Source organism: Hetaerina americana, unplaced genomic scaffold (assembly GCF_022747635.1).
Source record: "Hetaerina americana unplaced genomic scaffold, ioHetAmer1.1.p SCAF_1, whole genome shotgun sequence".
NCBI classification, from domain to species: Eukaryota; Metazoa; Arthropoda; class Insecta; order Odonata; family Calopterygidae; genus Hetaerina; species Hetaerina americana.
The window spans coordinates 11,831,642-11,857,505 of NW_027286069.1; the positions used below are offsets into that span (position 1 = coordinate 11,831,642).

At 33.9% G+C, this 25,864-nt stretch overlaps 1 protein-coding gene across 2 annotated transcripts in view; it reads left to right on the forward strand.

Moving 5' to 3' along the window:
* Positions 1 to 24,506, forward strand: part of LOC139688263 (carnitine O-acetyltransferase-like) — a 29,500-nt gene extending 4,994 nt beyond the window's left edge. For both annotated transcript variants that reach the window (XM_071585738.1, XM_071585745.1), the window contains 11 exons: positions 240 to 375; positions 1,118 to 1,290; positions 3,632 to 3,794; positions 7,274 to 7,445; positions 9,784 to 9,962; positions 12,352 to 12,452; positions 16,436 to 16,552; positions 17,202 to 17,324; positions 18,396 to 18,591; positions 19,184 to 19,321; positions 23,562 to 24,506. In XM_071585738.1, coding sequence (XP_071441839.1) covers positions 240 to 375; positions 1,118 to 1,290; positions 3,632 to 3,794; positions 7,274 to 7,445; positions 9,784 to 9,962; positions 12,352 to 12,452; positions 16,436 to 16,552; positions 17,202 to 17,324; positions 18,396 to 18,591; positions 19,184 to 19,321; positions 23,562 to 23,777 — 1,714 coding nt within the window. In that variant the 3' untranslated portion in view covers positions 23,778 to 24,506. The remainder of the gene's footprint in view (positions 1 to 239; positions 376 to 1,117; positions 1,291 to 3,631; positions 3,795 to 7,273; positions 7,446 to 9,783; positions 9,963 to 12,351; positions 12,453 to 16,435; positions 16,553 to 17,201; positions 17,325 to 18,395; positions 18,592 to 19,183; positions 19,322 to 23,561) is intronic.
* The last annotated feature ends 1,358 nt before the right edge of the window (positions 24,507 to 25,864 follow it).

A 25,864-nucleotide genomic window follows, 5' to 3' on the forward strand; every position in this document is an offset into this window, starting at 1 on the left:
TCTTGTCATCTAACTTTCCATCCTTGTGAACTATTTACCAATTTTTACAAAATCATTCACTTGCTCATTTTTCGTGAATTATCAGTTATAACTTAGAATTTTAGTTCTAGTCAATCTATTTCTGAAAATTTCACTGATATAATGATTAATTATCCTTTTCTAAATTCACAATTAAAACATTATCTTTTTGTTATTCAAGGATTGTTCAATGTGTCTTTGTTTTTTCTTGCGTTATTAAGGTCTGTGAGACCATTAATAACAGATGAAGAATTTAAAATCACCACATCTGTTGTGTCCAAGTTTGGAGCTCCTGGAGGTGTTGGGGAAAAGTTGCAGTCCTTACTGGAAAAGAAAGCTCAAAGCACAAATAACTGGGTGAGAATCTACTCTTAAAATTTCCTACCATGTTATGTATCTGTATCAGGAGTAGCACTTTATCAATTGCAGGGGTTTTTGTTTACTTATTATTTGTGGATATTTAATTCTTAGGTATGTTGACTTTGCATTTTAATGTAAAGTTCTAGATGAAATTTCCAAATTTTCAAGGTTTTTTCAAAGGCTACTTCTATTTTGAATTCTAAATCAAAACCTCTGCAATTCACAAACATATTAGATGTTGGAGAGTAATATAAGGAGCCATAAGAAAAGTTTAAACACTAAAAACACTAGATTTTCCTCATAACCAAAAGCAATAGCTGCAGTCATTTGGCCCCTTGACCAGTTGTTTTGTCATAGTTTCATAAAAGTAGGCATAGCTTGAAATATTAGGTGATTTACATAATTTGTTTTAAATGTTGAAAATATTTCTTATTTATTTAGCCAATCAGTAAAATTATTTGAATGAAAAGATTCACAACTATTATCTCCTTAAATGTTTTGAAAATGGCATTTTGTTTGAAAAATGTATTGCTAATGTAGTATAAATTTGTTATAAGTGTTCTAATATTATATTAGAACTAAGAAATGCGATACTTATTTTTTTATAATAACTGCCAATGTAGAGTAAATATTGAAGTAGGGCTAAATTGGATTGCATTTCTTGTTATGACCCAGTTGATAACTTATGGAAGACCATTTTCAATTACTTTTTTGTATTTTTGTGAACTTCCCTTCCTAGTTATCAGATTGGTGGCTGAACGTCGCTTACTTGGACTATCGTTGGCCTGTAACTGTCTACTCCAGCCCAGGATTGGTGTTTCCTCTGCAGAATTTCAAATCTGCTGATGAGAGGCTATGTTATGCTGCTAAAATGATAGCTGGTGCCTTGGATTACAAAAGATGTTTAGATGGGTTAGTAATTTCAATAAATAAAGTTACTTTGTAATGTTGTTTGGTCGTATAGTTTGTTACTCTTGTTGGGAAAGATGCACTTAATTGGAAAGTGTGTTGAGATCATTTGACTAAGCTATGTGAAAAGGCAGTTTCTAGCACCCTCAGGTACTCGAGTCTGCATGTTAAAATACTCTAGTTACATTTTCTTCTGTTTAAACATATTTTTGTATGTATAATACATTTCATGAGATCATTTATCCCCTCCCACTGTATTTTTGGTAGTTAATATTAGAATGTTGTTATCATCTGTCCTGTTTCCCATAAATCAATAGAGAAATTTCAGGTTTCTCTAGGATTTTGAGCTGGGCTACCCACCACGTTTCCATTATCATAGGCTGCTTGAATTTTGGTAGGATACAGGAAATATGAGAATCCTATTCCTGATGTACATATTTGGTCAAGTTTTTATTGTGAGTTGAAGTACATTATATACTTCCTGAGCTTGAAGTTTATTGCATTGCAAGAAGGAATTGGGTTGTATTTGGTGACATTTTCAAAAGTTTTTTTAACAGTTTGAAGCCACATTTTCCAAAGCTATAAAAACAACGGAAAACGTTAATGGAAAGGAAACAAACTATGCAAATTTCACTTGAATAGAGATTTATTCACGACCCGGGTTTCAAACACTTAATGTCATCTTCAGGTGACTTCATTAAGTGTTTGAAACCCGGGTCGTGAATAAATCTCTATTCAAGTGAAATTAGCATAGTTTGTTTCCTTTCCATCATGGATAAATTTCACAGGGTTAACCCTAATACCGTTCGGTTTGTTAAAAGTGGAAAACGTTAAGTTATTAGTCTATATATCTGCAATATTAATGACTAGCAAACCCACATTATCATAATCTCATTGCGTGTTCTTCATAATGTAATCAGTGAATTGTTAGATCCCATGAACATGAAGTGCTTTGCTTGATCAATATACTAGTTGTAATCACAAAAATTTTTCAATCATTCTCTGGGATTTTATCCATTAATTGTTAATTCTAATAAGGATCTAGTGCACTGCGCACAATGATCTTCATTTAAAATTAATGTTGCTTACAAAATCCTTCAATTGACAATTAAAAAGAAACAATATGTTGTTCATGCATTTTCAAGAAATAAGCAAAACTTCTTCTCGCTTACTTTCCTGAAGAATCACTTTGACTGCCCATTATTTGGCCTGAAGCTCATATTTTTACCGCAAATAGAAATAACAAAATATCTGATTAGACTCCTCTCTTAATTTTCTTTACGAGAATGATTCCCTTTGTCAGTAGATGGTTTTTGTTCTTCTATTATCCACATAAACTTTGAAATAAGATGTGGACATGTAGTTTTTTAGTTTTTTTCAAGAGAGGCAAAATACTAGAGGGCAGTTAATCTAGGGCTTCGTACATTTAACATTACACATTAATATAAAATAAAGCAGAAGTGTAATTATATCTTGTCTGTCTGAAAGTCTAAGTCAGTAATATTCAACTAATTCATTACTATTTATGACTGATTCTGATATCTTAGTGTGAGGAAAGCCTCTAGGTCCAGAACATTCATTAGTTTTAAAGAAGTCAATGGCATAGTAGTAACTTAGTTGTGTTCAGTATTTCTGAATCTGTCATCATTAAATTACAAGCATAGAAATGAAGCAATTGGCCTCAGAACTACATATGTATTTTTACTGTCAGTTTGGTGTTGATCTCACTCTATTTATTTGATAGTGTGAAGGTGCAAACTTTTATTGCATAACCAGTTGTGACTACCACTGCCAGGCAGATTACCCTGCATGTGCTATGCAGGGACATGCATGGGACAAGATAGCTGTCACAATTATGGGGAGCTCTTGGTTGCCGTGCGCCATGTTCAAATCTCCACAGGGTGCTTAATTAATTTACATTTTTATTTTATGTTTTGTTTGTTGAACTTAATTTGGTATGTTGTTGTATGCAGTCATTCACCAAAAAATTATTTTCTAATGGCAGCTTTTTAATGTAAAGGCTTGATTATATTTTTTCCTCTATAATCTTGGTCTAATTTCAATTTTTTAAAAATTGTGGATAAATCTGTTGTACTTTGGAGGCATTGACTGAAAGAAAAAGATTGATGCAATGAATATTTGACTTTTGAGTATCCGAATATTTTGGTTAAGATATTCTTACCCAACTTTGGAAATGAATGTCCTGAATGTTCAGGTTTAAGTAAATTTTATTCATGGGTGCAGTGACAAGACTGTGTGCAACAACAGTACCCTTTATTCATTTGTGTGCTAGCTAAATCATATGCTTCTCAGTCAATTGTTCCATTTATTTCATGATGCATAGGCATTCCATTCCTGTAGAGAAGTTGGGAAAAGATCCATTGGACATGTCTCAATACTATAAAATATTTGGAACTTGCCGAGTACCTGGATTAACTAGGGATGCTCTTCACTTTGCAGACTCCAGAAATCCTCCTAAACATATAATCGTTTCGCACAAAAATCATGTGAGTCATTGGACTGATATTTTGTCTCCTGAAAATTTAATTTTGCTGTAATTTAATATGTAATAAGTTTTAGTTATTTTTTATTTTAATGCTCATAACTAAAAATAAATGTGTAACGCTGAAGGTTATCAGGTAAAGTTTTCATGCTCAATTTAGTTTGTACTTAATTCCATTATGTTTAATTGTTTTAAGTAGTTTTTGTAATATTCTTCGAGTAATTCACTTGTTGTGTGAAAGTTGTGTAAAATGTGGCATTGGTACAATCTAGTGGTAGAAAAACATAAAAACTGATCAGGTTCTTTTATTTAATAGTGTAGAATATGGCAAAGTGCTTTTTATTTCTTATAATATGCAATTCCATGAAGTTACCCTGATTCCTATAAATTTATTGTATTTGTTTGATCGGTGCCAGTAGAGCTCAACATCTATAAAGGTCAATACAGTGTGCAAGTTGACAGATTATAGTGGGAGGGGGCAGTGACTTTCCCCATGCTGCCCAGTTTCCCAGGAAGATCTGGTGCACAAAATAGTCCTAAGGCTTGAAGCTGAGGTTGCCCATAGTCATCACTCGGAAGCGATTGCCCCAAAGCAAATGTGGGCTCTCTTGTTGGTTGGCCAGCACTCTACCAGCTGGGCCACCAAAATTGGGATTTAAATATTACTGGATACTTTTTGGCTCCCTAGGAAAGATCCAAGACATAATTCAAAGAAGCAAGCATGATCATTAATGCCTGTTTGATCACTGTCTATACCATAATTGTCATCACTATTCTTTCCTTCCCAAATTAACTTTAAATCTCCACTCTTTGGTTATGAAGCAAGTGTCAGTGGAATCCACTTCTTTTTTCCCTATGTCCATTTGTACCTTGTGGCTTTTAGCAGCTTCAGACCAAGTCCGTAGTGTTGCTGATTATTGTGTAACTAAAGCAATTTTCATTTGCTTCATCTTCCCATGGCTTCCCACTGTCAGAAACTTTTTCCTTCATTGATATATGCACCTATGTGAAAATTGAGATGTTGGTTCTCTATGGAATATCTTCTAAGGCATCATCAAGATCCCCTTCCTGTGGACTAACTCTTTGTTTGTATAGCCGGAGAGAAGATATGAGTGGAAAATGGGAAAATGCTTCTCAAGTCCAAAGGGCCTAGTGAAGACTTGAGTAAGTGGGATTTCAGATCCAAATAATGCACACCATCAGCACACGGTACCAGCTGATTTATAGTATGAATCTTCTTTAGAATCAGCTGAAGGTATTAGCTGAAAACTGAGTCAGAGGGTAGGTGATTATTTAGGAATTTACTCCATCGAGGGAGAAACAAAAACTGCGAAGATGATGTGGACTTGGAAATTGAGCTGATCAAATTATTCTGCTTCCTCATGCGATTCCTTCATGGTATTTTCTCTTGAGTGGAAACAAGTGCATGTCACCACTCCTATCCCTCCAAGATTACTTAACTGGCCATGCAGATTGTTGACTGCTCATAGTACATTCTTTCATAATTAATTTATTCATTGCATAATATAATGCCTTTCTTCATATTTGATTTCGTTAATATTTTCATTACCACAACATTTTACTGTTTATCATCCAAGACATGAAAATTTATAATTAGAGTTTTTCAGGGATAATAGTGTGACCATGGTAAGCTTGATCATATCCCTTGTGAGAATTAAAGATTTAAGCTGTTGGTATTTCATGTTAATGGATGTAGTTGATGCATGTAGTGTAATTAAGAATGCATGGTTAAGAAAACTATTTCATACTGTGTACGAGGACATAATTATAGTTCTGCAAAGCACCTCCCAGAGTGGAGCAAAATTAGCCAGCCTCTGAGACAGTTGAATTTCCTTTTTCGCGGCGAGTACATCCACTGTTTCATGCAGAAGTTTCTTCTCCCTGGTCTCAACTCTCCTGAGTGACCTAAAGGATCAGCCGTGGCTATACATGGCAGCTGTCTCAAGTTAAGCTTGATGTATCAGAGGGAATGGGGTCTTACTGAGAAGTTGTTAATCTGTAGAATTGATTTTATATCTATCGTTTTGGTTCTTGGTATGCCTGTTGCTGTAGGTAACAAGATATTCTTGCTTCTAAATTTTCAAACTTTTTCCAATCATTTCCATTTGATAATATTTAGAAGCAATAATTATAATGACTCAGAACTATTCACAACTTGAAGAGAGAAAGCACTGTTTTTTCTCAAAATGGTCAATTTTCAAATCACCATCTTCAAAAAAATTTCACAAGCATATTTTTTTGAAGTATATGCTAAAAATTACTTTTTAAACAAATTACTTAATGTAATGAAATACAGGGTCTGTACAATAGGTATTGGGTAGGTAAAATGCCTTCTTAGTACAGAATATGTAATGGTAAATATACATATTTCATTTTTAAACATGAGAAACATGTAATTCTCTAAATAAAATAAACGTATCAATTAATGGAAGTAAGTGCTGGTATGCTTCATGCATACCAAAATTTGAATCATAATAGTCAACATCCTGAACATATGTGTATTAATCATCGGTCTAGCAAAATGTTGTTCCTTCTTCAGTGGTGCATATTCACTTGATGATAGCATTTAATAGCCTCTCTCCCTCTCTTTCCTGTTTATGGTATATTGCAATTTTGAGTTGGGTTTTGTGTTACGTACAATTTCATTAAGTTGAGAATAATTCCAGTTTTTTTGCCCTTCCCACACCACAACAAATAGATTTGCCCTACTAACCAGTCTCATCTCTAAAACTGCTCTTTAGGAATGACTCTCTTGTGGAATCAGTAGCCGTGGTGAATGTGAACCCTATTTCATTTTAAGCTGCCCATTCCACCAACAAACCGGGCAAACTACTTGTGATGAAATTATTAGAATGAAAGTTATGGGAACATCCCTCGGAAATGTACATGGCTACACACCATGGCCACACGTATTTGTTGCCCTCATATTATGCTGAAAATGTCACCTTTTCCCTTAACTTATCACCTAATCACTTATTCTGGCCATCAAATTTGATAGTATCTCTGATATTATTTTAGAAAAGGCAAATTTAAATGATCATTAAAATAAATAAAATAATACGTATTTGTAAGTCAAAAGTTATATTGCCGCCCTCTGTATGCACAATTTCATACAATACCAGATGCAGAAAAGCATTTCCATGTTGGTACTTTTCTTACAGCAACTATGGATAAATGAGACATTAAACTTCCATAAGAAATTGCCAACAAAAGGCAGGTTTACATTTTGTTTATTTACTCCTAGTCACTTAAGGAATAGACTTTTGAAATAATGAAAATTTTGTGGGATTCTCTTTGTATATATTATTAAAAATTATACATGCTCTTAGACTGTAATCTGAATTGGCATAAGTCAAAGAATCATTAGCCACACATTCAGTATTTTGCTTACTTGTAAGTTCAAACAGTAGAACTTAATGAAATTAAATATTAAATGCAAAATATGTTTTGTTTTTCTTACAGTACTACAAAGTATTAGTCTATGATGGAAATAATAATGTTTTACCGTGGAAAACAATACTGCAACAACTAAATGAAATAATTCAAAACAAAGTAGACCCTGGCTTACCGATTGGTGTTCTGACTGCTGAAAATAGAGACACGTGGGGAAAAGTTTACAAAGAATTATTAGAGGGTAAGTAAATTCAATTTGCTCTTGACTTTTATGTTGCTTTCTATGTTTTAAACTAAGTTTTACCGCTTTTAACCAGTCTTATTGATAGAAGTTCATGTGCTGTCCATATTAAATGTGGCTAATGGAATATAATGTATTAACAATTGATAACTGAATTACCAGTGAATAAAAAGCATCACTTTTCAACTATGCAATAGCTCTGGAACACTGCTACTTATCTGCTTATCAACTACACAACAGAAGGCTTGAGTTTTTCATTCCAAAACTTCATTCTCATCATTCATCTGCAGCTATTATATTTTTATTTAGCATTATTAATGGCAAAATTAATTTGGTCTTAATGACCAAATAAATTTTCATCCATTCCAATTGTTTAAAAAATATGACAAGTTAAGTATTCTTTTCCTATGTTACAATAATATTTACCATTGTCCAATATATAGAGTTAAATGATCAGCAAATTCTTTGGGACATAAGTACAACAATTTCTGAGTGTAAAAATCATTTTCTTTGACTGGGATTTGAACCTCTATCTCTCGATGTCCAGTAGAGTGCTTTAGCCAGTTAAGTTATGGAGGTGTCCTCTTACACTTTGGAAAATATTGACTTCCTCTGACACCACATTTTGAAGGGTGAATACTGCTAGCCACTGCTAAATACTGGCATACCAATGATAATAATAACATAATTTGTAATAAAAGGGCTGCTGTTGCAGTAACTGAGTTTATAAACTTCCTTTGATTTTCAATAATTTTCCGTGCATTTGATTATCACATAATATTAAATTATTGATTATCACGCATGCTTAATGCAAATGCATTATGTTGTTTATTTGTATAAACTTCATTATTGACCTTTTATTTGTGATACATTGGAATGTACTGTTTTGTGATGTAACAACTGTACCCTATTTGGCAAATATCCTTAAATTGGTAAATAAATTAAACTGAAGGTCAAAGCATTTCCAGCTTTGACAGGTTTTATTGTATGCCTTTATGTTTATTTACTAAGTATTTGTGGTATCCTGATCAGAAATAGGGATTGTTCTACAAATTTTACTCATCATGCACTTCATGTTTGACCTAGAACAAATTACCCAAATGTTATCAAAATTTTATGTCCTGAAAAAAAGATTTTATTTTTCAACTTAATCCTTGGAACTACTTGTGGCCATATCACATAATGTGGTCATATTTGGATGTTGAAGGAATCAAAATAGGGTCATGATGAATAGTGATTGAAATAAGGGCTGGATAAGCTCAAGTTGTCATGTTGTCTCTGGATAGAGAGAGCAGATTTGGATATCTTTGTTACAATTAATATTTTAAAACTTTTAGGGTAACTTTATGCATAGATTTATTTGCATTGATGCCTACCTTGCTCTTCGGAAGAGAAATAATTGAAACATCACTAATATAATAGTACATAATATTATTATTATTATTATTATTATTATTATTACTTTTTATTTGCCCAGAGCTCACAATACAAAAATACCAGGTAGGTGGTGTATGTACATGATATAAGGCACGTCAAAAAGGAGCAAAGTCACAGGCTCAATTAAGATACATAAAAAAAATGATGCTCACAGTTACATATATGTTTGACACTAACCCAAGAACATTGGCTGTAACATGCACATGAAATATCAAATTCAGAAAAATCATTGATCACCAACATGAATCAGACCATGACCATTGCTAGAAACTTTAAGTATGAGCTTACTGGTCGGGAATATTGTTGAGATATTTGTCAACCGAGTAGAACATATTGCACTGTATATATCTTTTTGATTTATGCCCGAATGCAGCAGTTCCCTTTATATCCTTGATACTTTTGGGTAGTCTGTCATATAACCTGATGCCCATTTCATTGGGTTCTAATTTCAATACTTAAGTTCTTATATTCCCATAGTGGGTGTCATTTGTTCCTTTGGTGTAATGATGATGGTAGGCAGAGTTAAGAGAATAGTTGTGAATGTTATTATTTATATAGAATTAGAAACATAATGTAGATGCACGGGAGTGGTAGCAAATTTAATTCATGGAAAATAGGCCTTGATGGAGCATTGTGAGTTTTCCTGGTTATGATTCTAATAGCTTTCTTTTGCATTTTAAAGATGGTTTGAGAAATAGCAGCTTGCATCTACTTGGGTATTACATATCATTTAAAAGGCTAATTGATTTCTACTTCAATATCATTTAGCTATTAATTTTGTACGCAATCCTTTAATGGTGGATAGCATTTAAGTAAATATAATAGTATTAAGTGAACAAAAGTTTCTTAATGAATGAATGTTGTCACTTCTATTAATCAGTTTTATTCACTTCTCTTCCAGATAAAGAGAACAAGGAATCCCTTGATGAAATTAAGAACTCCTTATTTCTTTTGTGTCTGGACGGCCCTAACCCTGACCTAGGTAACCTGAATTTCCAAACTAAGGCAGCCTTGCAAATGGTCCATGGTAATGGAAGTCAGGGAAATGCAGGAAATCGATGGTTTGACAAAACTGTACAAGTAAGTCCTTGCACAAAACTTTCTCTTTGGTAATAGAGAGTCTTTTAGTATTCACTTGTACACCTCTCTTGAAATTAATGGTTCAATACTTGCCATTATTGGAAAAGATTAAAGTTCAGAAGAATTGTATTTGTAGATGTTACATGACAAGCTATATCTATATTCTAGTTATCTTCTTATTCCTTTCCAGTGGTACATTTGAAATGATATTTGTGAGCTATGGGTATCAATGAAAGATTGGTTCTCCTGGGCCATAACACATGTAAAGGGATTGCCTAATTGCTCGCATTTTAGTGATTTCTTAACATATATGTAAATATTTCCTTAGGGGTACTTTCTTAATGTATCTAAATCTCTTAGTGGTAGAAGCTAAAAAACTTAGTGATGTCCATGCTGAAAAGATTTTAAGCATAATTTATGTATTTTGTATCAAAAAACAACAATGTGCTCGTACATTTTATTTTTCTGCTGGATACATATTTTATTATAACTCCATCCAAACTCATCATTTAGATGCCTTAATCAGTCGATTTAGGATGGATTCCATCTTAAAGGATGTCCAAACTTGTTAGGCAGCAAGAGGGTGCAAATTTAGGCACCTTTTTAGGCCCCCAGATTTAGGATACCAGAAGTGAATCCTAAATACATCATATTGTAACCCAATAATTCCAAGTGCTAGATATCAGTGAGACAACTAGCAGAAGAATAATCGCCATGGCAGGAGTATATTATATGTGTTGGTTACAATAGCATTGGTTATTTCTCTGAGAGACCACACTTTTACCCATTGAAAAAAATGAAGGCTTAATTAACACGAGGTGGGAAAAGGCAGAGCTTTCCCAAGGCAAGAGAAATTTGGTGTATTCAGCATGAAACTAGTTAAATTCTTGTAATATCTTGATTTTATCCAGTTAAGGGAGACGGTTATTTGAAATTTTGAGTTAAGAACATATTTCTTTGTTTGGTGCTTCATTTCATGACTGAGAACATCGTCTTTGTCATCGTATTTGTATCCATGCCTCATTTTTATTTTTGTCAAATCGTATTTTGGTATATAAACACTACGGAAAATAATCATCAAGCATAATGTTGTGTTTGGAGAGTGTAAGTATTGAGTAATGCCCTTCATAAAAATATAGCTGTCCGGATGAATCCAACCGGGTAATCATAAGTTGTTCGCCAGAACTTTGCAGTAGGATTCACCATTTCACTATGTAAGCCCTCAAGGTAATAAAACCAACAAAAATGAAACAAGCACCAACAAAGACTAATTGTAGGATGAATATACTAAGCTTAACTTAAAAATAAGAAACATTTAGCAAGATAAGTATGCTTCAGTATAAATGAACTGCACATGACACAAAGTATATCTTAAAACAATTACTGACAAGGATTAATGACCAAAAAATTACCCTGGAGTAAAATACCATAATAAGGTAAAAAATTTTAAATTATTGAAGTGTTATACTATCTGACCTAATAACTAAAGCAACATATAAAAAATGAATAATCTATAGAGTTAAATATAGTGTGATAAGATAAAATTAGTATGAAACTGGTACCAAAATTGCTCAGTTACTAAAAGAAAGAAATGGAAAACTTTATTAAAATACTGCAAAAAGAATTATAAAGTGAACTCAGATTTACACAAAAACCATTGTGTAGTTTTGCAACTACACAAATGTTTGCAGAAGCTATCTCAAGTATCAAAATAGTTGTATTCAGACATCATTTGTTTATTCTTTATTCTCTTGTACATAGATGTACTACTACTGGCAGTACTACTGCATAGGGTGTCCAAACTCGTAGCTGCCTTTTCATTAGGCACCTAAAATTAGGCACCAAAAAGCATGCTCCAGAATGCCTTACGAGTCTGGATGCAGCTTATGTAAACTTTAAAGACAAAATGTTGGCATCAGTCCTTTTCAGCTGTGAAATCCACCCACAATTCCTGAACTTATACCTTTATATTTGATAGCTATGCATATGATAAGATTTGCTGTACATATCCTGTAAAACTTTGTGGCATTAATTCATCTTGAATAAGAATGTAGTTTTTCCATGTTGCATTTATTTTTTGTGACTAATGTTTCATTGAAAATTGACAATATCAATACCTAAAGATACCTGATAATGTTGCTATTTAGTGAAACCTAGGTCTTGAAAAATAAATATTTCAAGAAAAAACTTAATTAACATTTTTCATTTCACCTGTGTTTAGCTAAAACTAAATAATGTGGTACCTCGGCTCCATTATAATCAATGAATTTATTTTGAATATTATATTTAATTATTTTATTTGAAAATAAGCAAAATACCTGCAACAGTTTTGCTCTATGTTTTATTTATAGTTATTTTTAATAATAGTTATTATGTTTATTCAATTCAGTTTGTTGTGGGACACCATGGTGAAGTTGGCCTAACATATGAGCATAGCCCTGCAGAAGGTCCACCTATTGCAAATCTTATGGACCACATTGTAGAATACATGTAAGTATTTTAGAATAATAGATATTCTTTGTTTTGTGCTGGTCAAATGTTTAGTACTGTGGAACCTCACTTACTCACTCACTTAACATCGCACAGCAAGTAATTCGAATAGCAAGCAATATTGGTCTCAAAAATGACTTGCTTATAGAGGGACTTTTTGCATAACAAGTGACAAGGAGATGGGAATCCCCGGATTCCTCGTGAACCTGCTACTGCAGTTTGTCCATAGAACTTTTTTCGCTAGCATCTTAGCATCATAGCATCACTAGTGATCATACATTTTTCCAAACATGTGTTCAAATATATTCTTAGTGATTTTTTTGTGCAAACTTTAATAATATTTTGTGCATAGTTGTAAAAATGACTCCAAAAAAATCCGTAAGAAGAAACCCTTAAGGAATTAAAAATAAACAACACAGTAGGAATGAAAAGGAAAATAGGGAGCAAGGTGTGAGCGTGGTTGATCTAGTATGCACATCAACAATTGGTCGACATCAACGATTGACTATTTCTTCAAGAACACAAACTAGACTAAGGGACAGACTATGCATACATGAAAAGCAATGGCAATGTGACCCCATTAACAAGAATACAATTTGTGAGTAGGGGAAATTGTTTTCGCCAACCTCATTAATAAGATGTCAGGATCATCAGCAACCATACAAGTGTTTAAGGAGAGCTGTGCATGGTTTGAGAAGTTATCAGAAAGAACCATAATTCACAGTGTTGCGAGGCATAGTGAAACAGCAAGCAGTCAAAGCAGTAGAAAACTTCATTGGTCACTTCAAAAACATCGTAGATTCTGAGGTTTACCTGCCAAAATGTGTTTTTAATTGTGAATGGACGGTTCTATTCAGGAAGAAGATGCCAAAGTGAACCTATATCTGTGCCAATAACAGTAGAAGAGAAAGCATTGCTTGACCACTAGGCATTGAAATGCATCTCATGCTGGTGTTTTGCACAAATATGAGTGTCAATTTGAAAATCAAACCCCTGCTTGTTTACCATTTAGAAAATCCACAAGCCTTCAAAAAGGGTTAAGTCCAAAACGGTAGGCTAAATGAAATGTGGGTGTCACGGGAAAATTTTGCATCATACCATGGGCATGAGGCCTAATAAGGCAGTGGCAATGGATGCCATACATTTAATGGACAATTATTCTGAGTAGCATTTTTACCAAATTTTGAAGCATCGGCAAAAGACAGCCTCTCTGGACAGCCTTCTAGTAAAAAGGAATAAGGTGCATACCATAAATGATTAAGAATTCATTTAGATTCATTTTTGCTTTTAAATTGTGTTTGCATTCCCAGTTGTTTTGTTCCATGATAGAGGAAAAGGTAAATGTGATCCTAAACAACGTATATATAATTTTCTTTGAATAAACCGAAATAATTTTTTTTTTTTGGCATGGACCGCATTATTGTATTTTACACCAATTTATATTCAAAAAGTTGTTCTACTAAACGAGTGTTTTGCTTTACGAGAAAGATCATGGGATGGATTATGGTCTCATTATGAGGTTCCACTGTATATATTAACTTTCTCAAATTGGATGTTCAGCAAGTCATTGGAGTGTAAGGCTGTAACTTCTAATTCACTCAAAAATGCTGCATTGCTACGCTTGAGCCCTGTATTTTAAGTGTTATGGATATGTATCATTCAAGACAGGGAAATTCTTCGAGCCTTGAAAATTGCAGCATTGACCATTTGCTGCTTGTGGATTAAGAAAGTCTAGTCATACTTAAGCAGAGAAGAAAATAGGTGGACCATGATGTGCTTTCGTTTCCATTTTGGAGGTAATCAATAAATTCCTGAAAAATATTCACCTGGGTTCACAATAATTCATCACACCTCATTTAATCCAGCAGTAAATGAAGGCAAGAACAAAGTTTTACCTAGTCAGAAAGAAACTGACTCTGAAGAATTAGTCAGGAAATTCAGTGGGTGAATCGACTGGGTTAGGAGGATGCATATTAATAATATCATAAAAACTTATAGTAATGTTTTGAAGCACTGGTAGGATAATAAAAATTGCATAATGAAAATGAAAAGAAAGGTATGCTGGTAATGTAGACACGATTGGTTATATAATAAGTGCACATGATGAGAGATTGCTAGTCAATAGATCCATGTTCAAGAGATGACATGTGTCAAAGAAAATGACTGGGATGTGGAAAATATGTTCTGCCTGTTGGACCAATAACTGGAAGAAATTGATTCTTATGTGATCCATGTTAGACTGGAAGTTTAGCGCAGTACTAGTAACTCCTGATTAATTTTTTAGTCCTTGTTTAAGGGGAAGGAGAACATGTTTTTACATCACTTACAGTGGAAACTCACTTAACAAGCAAAAATATTTTGTTGTACATGACTCACTTAATATGTGAATTTTCGCATAGCAAGAGGTAAGGAGAGGGGAATTTTCAAAATTATTGTGCACATGCTGCTTAAGGCTGTGTTTAGCAGTCATTCTACTAGCATCTTAAAGTTGCTAGTGCTCACACATTTTTCCAAGTTAAGTGTTCAGACATATTATGTGTTATTTTTTGTGTGAGGGTTAATAATATTTCGTGCATTGTTTTAAAATTCCCCCTGAAGAAAAGCTACATGAAGACATTCATAATGGAATAAAAATAACCTTTGAAATGAAAAGTAAAATCATTGAAAAGCAAGAACAAGATGTGAGTATGGTTGCTCTAGTACACATGTACAATTGGTTGACATCAATGATTTGCGCTATTCTCAAGAAAATGAGCGAGATAAAGGAGGTAGATACTGCGAAGGGTGTGACAAGAATATCAACTTAATGGTTACATATTCTCAATTATGTTGAAAGGTTTCTTCTCTTATGGAAAACAAAAAGCAAATGCAATGCAACACTATGAATAAGAATATCATTTGTGAGAATGTGGAAAAGATTTTGTAATATTGTCTTTCGCTCCTTTGTTCTTTCATTAATGCTTCTTATTTTTGGTTTTAACCTTCATATTATCCATACCACCTCTAATTTTGTATAGTAATTCTTACACATTTACGTGAAAGACAAATTGGATGCATAATACCAATTAGAATTACACCTTGCTGAATGCTTCTGTGAACAGGAAAATAAAACTACATTTTTGGAAAAATCAGATTACATAATTGGTTAGACGTACAAGTATAGGGATCTGATGAATTATTATCACTCGAAGTTCATTACAATCAATTATGTATCATATTATGCAGCTTCTGAATGTAAAAACAAGTACTGTTAAAGAAAATGGCTGGTGAATGGCTTAAATTTCATATTAGCTGTTAGTAACAGAGCACTCCATGCTACCTTGTTGTGACATGAGGGTAGTTTGAAAAGTCCATTGCTTGCAGTTGACCAATAACGAAGTCGTATGACATGTTCCAAGACTAGTTTGTTTCATCAAAATTTAGGTGTCCTTTTATCACCGTATATATGGATGTGGACCATTTTAATTGTTATTAGACCACATGAAAACCAAACTGCAAGAAAACATCCATGATTGGCCCACAAAAAAAACCCTATTCCAAAGCAGAAACATGTCAGCTCAATCATCTGCAGTTGTGGTTACAAAATTGATAGATTTATTATTCCAACTTGTTCCTCAACCTCCTCCTCCAGATTAGTATTCCTCGGATTACTTACTCTTCTCTAGTATGAAGAAATGGCTTGTGGGAAGGAAATTTTATTCAAATGAGGAGCCGATTGCAGAAACAAATGCTCATTTTGCAGAGTTGAAACAATCTTATTATTTGGAAGGGATCAACAAACTGGAGCAGCATTTAATTAATAGTAAAAACTTAAAATGATACTAAGTTGAAAAATAAAAATAGTTCATTACAAAAAAATTAAGGGGTTTTATTTTTTGCTTCGATGTTTCAAATGACTCTTGTAATCATGAATAGCCCTTACATAGTTCGCATGGTTGGTCTTGTTTGAATATATTACATTGGTTTGTAAAATCCTGTTTTAGTGAGAAAACCCCTTCTGACGTGGCGGATGGAAATTGCCCCAAACCAGAGAGATTACATTTCAACATTTCTGGTTCAATGCATGGAGTTTTGGGAACAGCCAAGGAAAATCTGGGCAAGTAAGTGGAAATATCAATGAATCAAAGAGACTAAGGTTTTTTCCAGAAAACATAACTGATCTCTTTTGTCGTCTCAGAGTAGAAAGAAAATATTTCACTCATAATCAAGTAATAATAGTTTTATTGTTCTCTTCTTCCATTTTAAATTGGTTTGGTTCATTTGGTTCATTGCTTTCAGTATGGTATTTTTACTTCACGACAGCACAATGAATCCCAGGCATGAATAATCTCTGACAGTGTAGTATAGCATTTGGTATCTTCTTGATTGAGAGAATCACCTTCTTTCTAGATTTTCCTTAAGGCCAAACTATAGCAGTTATTAAATACTTACAGTTATCATTACTTGTTATACCACTTGTGATAGGCAGTTTTTAGGTCTTTATATAGGTACATAAAAAATGCAGTTCAGTTTAAAAGTGGAGATTATTTGAATTGAATACATTATATATTGTTAAAATATTGATATTTTGTAATTAATTTCTCTAATTTTTGTCTGAGTAATTTTAATTTTGTTCGACTGTGGAATGCTCTTATTCGAGGGTCAAATGTAAAAATACTTGATGCACACTGTGCTAAACAATTTTAGTATGTATGGTCTATGTTGGGAAGTCTTTTTGATAGCCTTTTATTTTATGTATGACTTCAACAGGCTAGTTGATGACTTAGAGATGGCATGCTTTACCTTTAAACCATATGGAAAGGATTTCATCAAGTCACAGCGTCTAAGTCCAGATAGCTACATACAAATGGCTATCCAGTTTGCATTTTATAGGTAAGTACACTGATTTTAGAGGTCAATTTAGTATGAGAAATAGTTCATGATTATTACTGATACATCTATCTGAAAAAAATATGGTTCTAATTACCACATAAAAGTTAAAAATGCTTATTGATCCCCTGAGGGTTCTCCTATTTTAAAAATAATTTTTCAATCTAATGAGAATTTTGCCTAGTATTTTGCATAGATTCCATTTTAAGTTACACTAAGCAGTATTATTTTCTATGAATTGGAATATCAAGATGCTTACTCATATACGAGGGTCATCCGGAAAGTAGTACCCGTTCGTGAAATAAAGACACAAAAGTAAATATTAACAAACATAAAAAATTTTATTTGAAAGAGGATACTTTAAACTACTTCTCAACATAATCTCCAAGCAAATTAAGGCATTTGTCATAACGTGTGACAAGTTTCTGTATTCCTGCTGCATAGTCCTTCGCCGCCAGCTCATTGAGATACGCGAGGGACCCATCTTGCACAAATTTTTGCATAATGCAGATGGTGTTTAACAATTTCATGAACAATTGTTCGAGAAACATTGGGAAAATGCTCACAGATGTCATCAATTGTGACGCGCCGATCGTTCCTCACGAATTCGTCAACTGAGCTCACCAGTTGGTCTGTAATGACAGACGGTCTCTCCGAACGCTCATCGTCGTGTGTGTTCCCCCTCCCCATGTTGAAGTTGCGACACCACCGCCGAACAGACGACTCGTCCATTACATTGTCTCCATACACCTCCTTTAATTGGCGATGAATATCACATGGGCGAACGTTTCTTGCATTGAGGAATTTAATCACTGCCCTCACTTCACAACTGGCGGCGTTCTCAATTTTTTTAAACATTGTAAACAATCACAGAAACAACACAGGCAATGCTAGCGTCACGCAACTTGGCTCAGAGAAGGCAGACAAGCCACTGAAGCTATCTGACCTCGTCCAGCGGCTACTCGCGTCGTCAGCACTTCATGCGGCACGAACGGGTACTACTTTCCGGATGACCCTCGTAGGAATGAATAACTTCTGATTGTGAATTAAGGGTTACATATTTTTTACATAAAGGATTAACAAAGAGCCTGGTGCCCATTATGAAACTGCATCAACACGCAAATATGAGGATGGACGAACAGAAACAATTCGTTCTTGTTCCATAGAATCTGTAGCTTTTGCTCGGGCAATGCTAGGGAACAAATCAAATGAAGAGAAGGTGAAGGCTCTTCAGGAAGCTGTGAATAGCCACAAGCAGTACACAAATGAGGTCAGTGTTTCATTTTTAACCAAACAGTGTTCATTATTATTGCCAAAAGTGCCACTAGGGTGAACCTATTACTGGTTACTAGTGCTACATTCCACTCATAAGCCTTCTTATGATTTTCCTCACTATATTCACGCTTTGAAACCAAGTGCAATCTAAGCATGTTTGTCCTTCAGAAAGTCATGTGACAATTAAAAGCATTATGGCATTAATTTCTAAACAGAATTTCAGTCTCTTAGTGTCATTTTATTTTATGAGGTATTATTGACTGATGCATCTAATTCTACTTCTTATTTCCTTTTGCTGTTCCTCATGTTTAGCACGTGAAAATCTTACAATTTGGGGAATTTATGCAATGTGCCTAGTCTATCTTTCTTGTAAATGCTGGTAGCCCCTCAAAAACGTCATAATTTTCAAAGAATCCCTTGAAATGAATAAAAGATCACTTTCTCTTGGCATTATAATATTACGTATTTTGCGGTAAATAGTGGTTTAAAAAATAATGTAGTAGTCATAATTGTTTTTTTGGCCATCGCTGTCCCTTGAATCTGTTTAGTACATTTCTGCATTAATGGACTCCATTTTTCAATTTAAGGCAATCCATGGATTTGGAGTAGACAGGCACTTGTTAGGCCTCAAACTAATTGCTATTGACAGTGGAATAGAAATTCCTCAGCTGTTTACAGATAAAGGGTATAGCAGAAGCACTCACATGAGAATTTCCACTAGTCAGGTAAGTAGATTCATATATGCAATTAAAGAGTTTTAAAGCATTATAGTATAAATTTCATGGGTAGTAACATTGTATAACATTTGCCTGTGAATGGCATGTCTCAAAAATTCAAAGAGTTAGGGGCATGTGATGATATTTTCTGGAAGGTCCCTGCATTTACTTAACCTATTTTAAAGGTACCGTTGAAAGATATATGGTATCTTTAGAAGAGCTTGGCATTGCTATACAAAATCATATATAACATTGTTGTATATAGAAACCAGTTTCAGGTAAATTTGGTTTCAGAGTTCAGTATGGCCAGGTTACTTATTTAAGGGTTTTTGATGATGATTTTGGATAGTTATTCTATTTTATTATTATGATATTTTAAATGGAAAAACTATATTTAAAGTTTCATTTGTCCTTTTTAATTTCTCAATTTTCTGAAGTTTGACTGCTCTTCTTTCACTATTCTAAGTTTTTTCCATTCTGGTAAATAATTATAAATGCATTATCAAGGTCTATCCAATAAATATGCGAACTGAGGCCATAAAAACTAATTTTGCAAAATTTAGTCTACAATGATTGTGTTCCCTTCAAAGTACTTTCCATTCTTTGCTATGGACTTATTCGATCTTCTTTCCCACTGTTTAAAGTACCCTTGGAAGTCCTCAGTGGTTGGGCTGTTTAATTTTCTCGTCGTTTCTTGCTTAATTTTGTCTAAATCTTCTAGTGATGTCCCCTCATGATATTTTTGCATTTTGGGAATAGGAAAAAGTTGCAGGGGGCAAGATCTGGCAAATGAGAAGGATGGTCAAGGATGGTGATTGAATTTTTTCCCAGAAATTTGCAAACAATCAATGCTGAATGTGCAGGTGCATTGTCATGGTGAAGGGTCCATCCATCATGTTTGGTTAAAATAGTGTGTACTGTTGATTTTCCTAAATTCAGTTCATCAGCTATCATTCGGACAGTTTTTGACTATCGGTATGGACAAGGGACTGCACACGATCAATGTTGTCATCAACACAGGTGGCTGAAGGTCGTCCCGGCCTTGCATCATCCATTTCATCTTGTTGACCTTTAAAATGCTTAATCCACTTGAAAATGGATGTTTTCTTCAGAGCATTATCACCGTAAACAGCTGTCAACATTTCAGTAATTTATTTACAACATTTTCCACCCTTAACCAAAACACTTGATGTTGATTCGTTGCTCCGTGGTTTCGTCAATTTCCATTTTTGACAAACAGTAAAAACAAGGACACCAGAAACTAACATAACTGGCACCATACACACAACTCGACGAACCGCCAATTACAGATGGCTCATTGGGTCTCAGGCAACTAGCACCGCTAGTGGGCGGGGCTATAGTCTGCGTGATGGCCCCCAGATTGTACTAGTTCGTGTATTTATTGGACAGACCTCATAATACACTGACTAATGTTCACCTTAAAGTTTACAAATTTTAGTGACAGAAATGACATGTAGTCATAGTTCTGCCCATTTGATATAATGTAATCATGATAAGGGTAAGCAAGATGACACATGATAATAATGTGTTTTGATATATCCTGAGTATCCAATGTACTTAACTCATCCTTGTATTCCATCACAAATGATGAAAGAGACTTGGTTCTCATATCATAAGTCTGATTGGACCTGTCTTTTGTTTAAACCTCTTGTACCCAACCAGTGATCTTTGTTTGAAGTGGCTGCTTAGCTTGCCTAACAAAATTGCTGTGGGCTCCAATCTTTTACCTGATTGCTACCACATCATAGAAAATAAATACTTTTAGTTTTCACAGTAATGGAGACTAAAGTTAATATAGTGGACACACATAGGAAATGTTCATTAATATATAATTAGATAATTCTGAGTAAACTTAGTGAAAACTCACACCTTTTTGTTGTGATGGTACAAAGGCTAATTTGGAAAAGTCCCATTTGCACCCATGATGTCAACCCTTATCTTTGTGTTGAATCAGTCACCAATAATTTATTTTGTATTGGAAGGCTAAAATAGCTAATATGGTAAAACCATGACTCAGATTAGGTATTATTTTGATGTAAAGTGAGAGCTCAAAAGCTTTCTTCCCAGTTCACTGGCCTTTTCCTTCCCCTCCAGGGTCTTCTCTCACTTAAGTAGCTTGGGTGGAGGAATGATCCCACGAGACTGGAATGCATTCATGTGTTGTATGATATGTGAGCATTTCCCTGAGTGTGAGTTTCGCTGTTTTTTTGGCAATCGGAAAGGGTTCTTCTATGGCCAGAAAAAGATCAAAAGTTTCTCGTTTTGTCTGTTAGATAGATACAGGTCTTCATTTGGGCAAAATTGAGACCAAAGGGTCTCCTCTTCTATCTAACTCATAATGTTAGTGTAAGATTTGAAACTTGTAATCCTCTTCTATATCAATGACATCTCAAGTGGAGTACCTGGAGTACTTCAAATATTGTATGCTCATAATGTAATGTAACCTAATTTTTAGATCAACTAGTGTGGCCCTCCTGCTTGAAAGGTGTAATCAGAATTCTCTCCTTCTCAATATTGAGAATTCTAATTTAATCTACTCTGCCAACTAAAATATACCTCACATCAATATCCAAGTTCATATCAGTTAAACTTACCCCACAAAATGCAAGTACTTGTTTCTTGAGTGTTACTGTAGACAGTTTTTGTACATTGGGATGGCCAAATTAAAAAACCCTGGAGTAAGCTAAGTTCTTCATTTTTTTCCATAGTTCTTTCACATACAGTCAATGATGATGTATCACTGTCAACTTTTTTTGTTGGGTTCTATTCTCATGTCGTTTTCAGTATCCTCTTCTGGGGCTGCTTGCCCACTGTTAAAAGTAGTATTTAAAATTCAAAAGGAGGTCTTATGACCCAAGTGTAATGCTTCACTGTTTGTTCCATGTTGTCCCATCTTTAAAAAACTCTGCTTTATACCTTTTCTTTGTATGTACATGAATGCTGAATTTGTATTTGTTAAACTCAGGCTTTCAAATAATGCAGCCAGTGGCAGTTATCATTTTCACTTTACAAAATGTGTTACTGACCTCCATCACATGCTTTTAATAACTAAAAACTCTGCCTATGGACCTCAACATATGGTCTTACTTGGAAATCACGCTTCTTATAGTTGTTAAAATGTTGAATGAATGGTTGCATTTAAGAGTAAACTCTGAGAGCATTGACAGAGTAGGCTATTCTACTTTGGGCAAATAAATATATTATCTGCACAACTCCATATTTTGCTTAGATTTTCCTTCAAATATTGACAAAATACCCTGTTTTGAATGTAGTAGTGAATATTTTTTACGTTTAAAATGCATTGAGAATGTTAGTAATGTAATATGGCATGAGTGTGATTATGGAAATGATTTATGTACTGTTTTCATATTCTGACACAAATATTGCTTTTAATCCAACAATTATAAAAATACCTATGCTTTGGTCTCCAACGTTATGGAATTTGATAACATATTGAAATGAAATTATTGACTTTGTAATTCCTCGCACTTACTTTCAAAACACGACCCAGGTTTTGATGTTGAACGTGATGATGATGTTCAATGTTGAAACCTGAGTCGTATTTTTAAATAAAGTTTGTGGAATTACTAAGTCAGTGATTTCATTTCAATAACCTATGATTTTGGCTCCTGGTGAGGAAGAATAGCGTTTCTTTTGCTGAAAATTGCTGAAATTGACTTCTACATTGACAATAAACAAATTATCATGAAATCGTTCATTATTGGAATACTTAATACTTAGATCCATTTCTCTGCTCAGCTACAACTGCTGTCATCCCAGCAAAGTTGACTTCAGGTAGCATAAGTATTACTTTTGTTTTTCTTGCATATTTCCAGTAAAGTTATTATAGTTTTTACATATTTCTTTCTTAAAATGTTTAGCCAATTTTGTGGTGAGCAGTCATGATGCAATGCATGATTAAAATTACTATCCATTCATACATACCAAGTTGTCCTATTGATCTTCATTTTTGATAACTATTGTTGCATGTTAGGCCCTGAATGTGGTTATGATCTTATAGATCTCAATGGTTAGGAATCTCTCCTTAATTAACCTGAAAATTTGTAATAATATGAGGGTTTACTAATGTCCACCAAATAGTCAGTGAACACATGAAGTGAGCTCTTTTCCTACTAACCTGATGTAATATTAACAATTTGTCTAAGCAAACTTAGTTTATGCTGAATGACTTTTATCTTAAGGGATTTTTTTTTATTTTTGCTTATAGGTTGCTGGAAAATGTGATTCTTTCATGTGTTATGGACCCCTTGTTGCTGATGGCTATGCTTGCTGCTACAATCCACGCCCAAAGGAGATTAATTTTGGAACATCAGCCTTTAAATCATGTCATGACACCAATGCAGAAAAATTTCGGCAAGCATTGGAAAAATCATTCATCGAAATGCACGATGTTCTCTTGAGCGTCCAAAAGTCTAAACTTTAGGTACTTACATATTAAACTTTGTTTGTGTGTCAAACGGATTTACTGTGATCTTATTAAGACTGACGTGTAATAAAATGCTTTTTTTTAATCACTTGTACACATTACCGCCTAAAGTGTCAATGTGTTTCTGAATCAGGGCACAAATAAAAATGTAATGTATGACATTCTAAATAATTTTGTTAAAATATGGCACAAAGTTTTATTGTTATGAATTTTATTTCACAAATATTCAATATATCAGGGTGTTATTTTCAAATATGAATCGATCTTGCCATATATTGTTATTTGTATATAAAACATGTGCACATTTGTGCAAGTATGTATATTGAAGGTATGTGTGCAGAATTTAATTTTATCGAATTAGTTTTGGACAATTTTCATTGTAATCATGATTTTTATCATTATAACTCATATGTACAGATAATATATACAAAGTCCATTTTTCATTTAAGTGAAAATGTTTACTTGTACTTAAATGTAAAATGCTTCACTTTTAAGTAGTTTTTATTAAAAGTTATCATCCAAAGAATAAAAAACTATGTGTTTTAGAGTTAAGGAAGCTGTAATTTAGCATCATTGATTGAGTTCCACCATTTACCATATTTTCCCATCGATAACGTGTGCATTATCTATACAAAAATGTTCAGATAGTTGAAAACAATGACGATGCACGTTATGCAATAAAAATTGGAAAAATCCAAACATTTGCATACCTATGTACACAATAATTTAAAGAAGAGTCTTGCAAAAATAAATTAGTCTGGAAGAATGCCTTTCTAATTGAATTCTATTACTACAGTTCTGCTACTGTTGTAGTTATTTCATCTCATAAATCCATGAGAAAAAGAAGAAACATAATTTCTACACCATTTATTCTAATATGTTGTACTTCTTTATTCTAATACATAGTACTTCGTGTATATGTTGAGTACGTCATATGATATACCCATGCGTATAAATATATGATAGGTGGATCACTCGAATCCAAGAAATTCGTCATTTGAATCACAGTAAATCAATGAAGTGCATTTATTATCTCTTCAGGCACATCACCGAGTTATCTCTCTGAAGTTAACTCTTCCTCATCTTTTAGCACTGGCTTTTAAAGCTTTCCATTTTTTACACAAGCCACTCTGACACCCAGCCAACTTTCCAGGATCCACCGGCTTATTTCTTCATAAGACACTTTTAATCCTTCTGATAGTGAAAAAGCAATATGGTTGCTCTTTGTTGTTGTGTTAGCTTGTAAATAATGTTTATTTTTTGATCTTTCTGTTGCCCTGGTCGCGCGGTATCTATACAAATTGATGATAACTACAAAGTTCTGGGTTCGTGTTATTGATGGGAAAATATGGTATTTCCAAATATGGGTCAAAGAAACAGTGCATAAAATCTTTATATGCACTGTTCATTATCCTGCATCAAGAATTCGCTAGCTGTATTCCCGCAATAACTCATGCATCTAAAACTAAATTAAATGGAAGCTAAACGTTTTCTTGTTTGTGCAGAATCCTTGAATGAAGACCAAACAAATTTCCCATTTCAACACTTAAAAAAGGGTGGCAATAAGCAAGAATGGTACGATGCTGTTTCATTTAGAGTAGCAGCCCAGATGGCAGAGGTGCGTAACCTGACAAAAATTATGCCCTTGTGCAGTATCACAAATTAGTGACAATGTTGCTCAAGTCATATCAGTAGATTAATGAGTTATCTTCATATTTTCTTGACGTTTTCATGTCCCCGATACATTAAAATCAACCTATTTTTTAATGGATGGGTGATCTAGTGGTGGAAGAATTTGGCTTCCGACCTGAGGGACATAGGTTCAAATCTGGGCTATGCCTCTGGACTCCAGCTTCACTTAAGCTGTGCAGGCTGGCTGCTTTTTTATTTTTATTGTTAACTTTAAAAAACTTAATTATTCTCATTCTTTCTCCTTCTTCAAAACACTAATTTCATTTGAAACTTATGCAATTCATGAACATGTCACACCTTAAGGAGTCAGTACTTGACAACATAATTTAATTTTATGCAAAACTTTCTTTTTATAGTGCAGGCTACTGCCCACCACCTGCCCCCCATTCGAG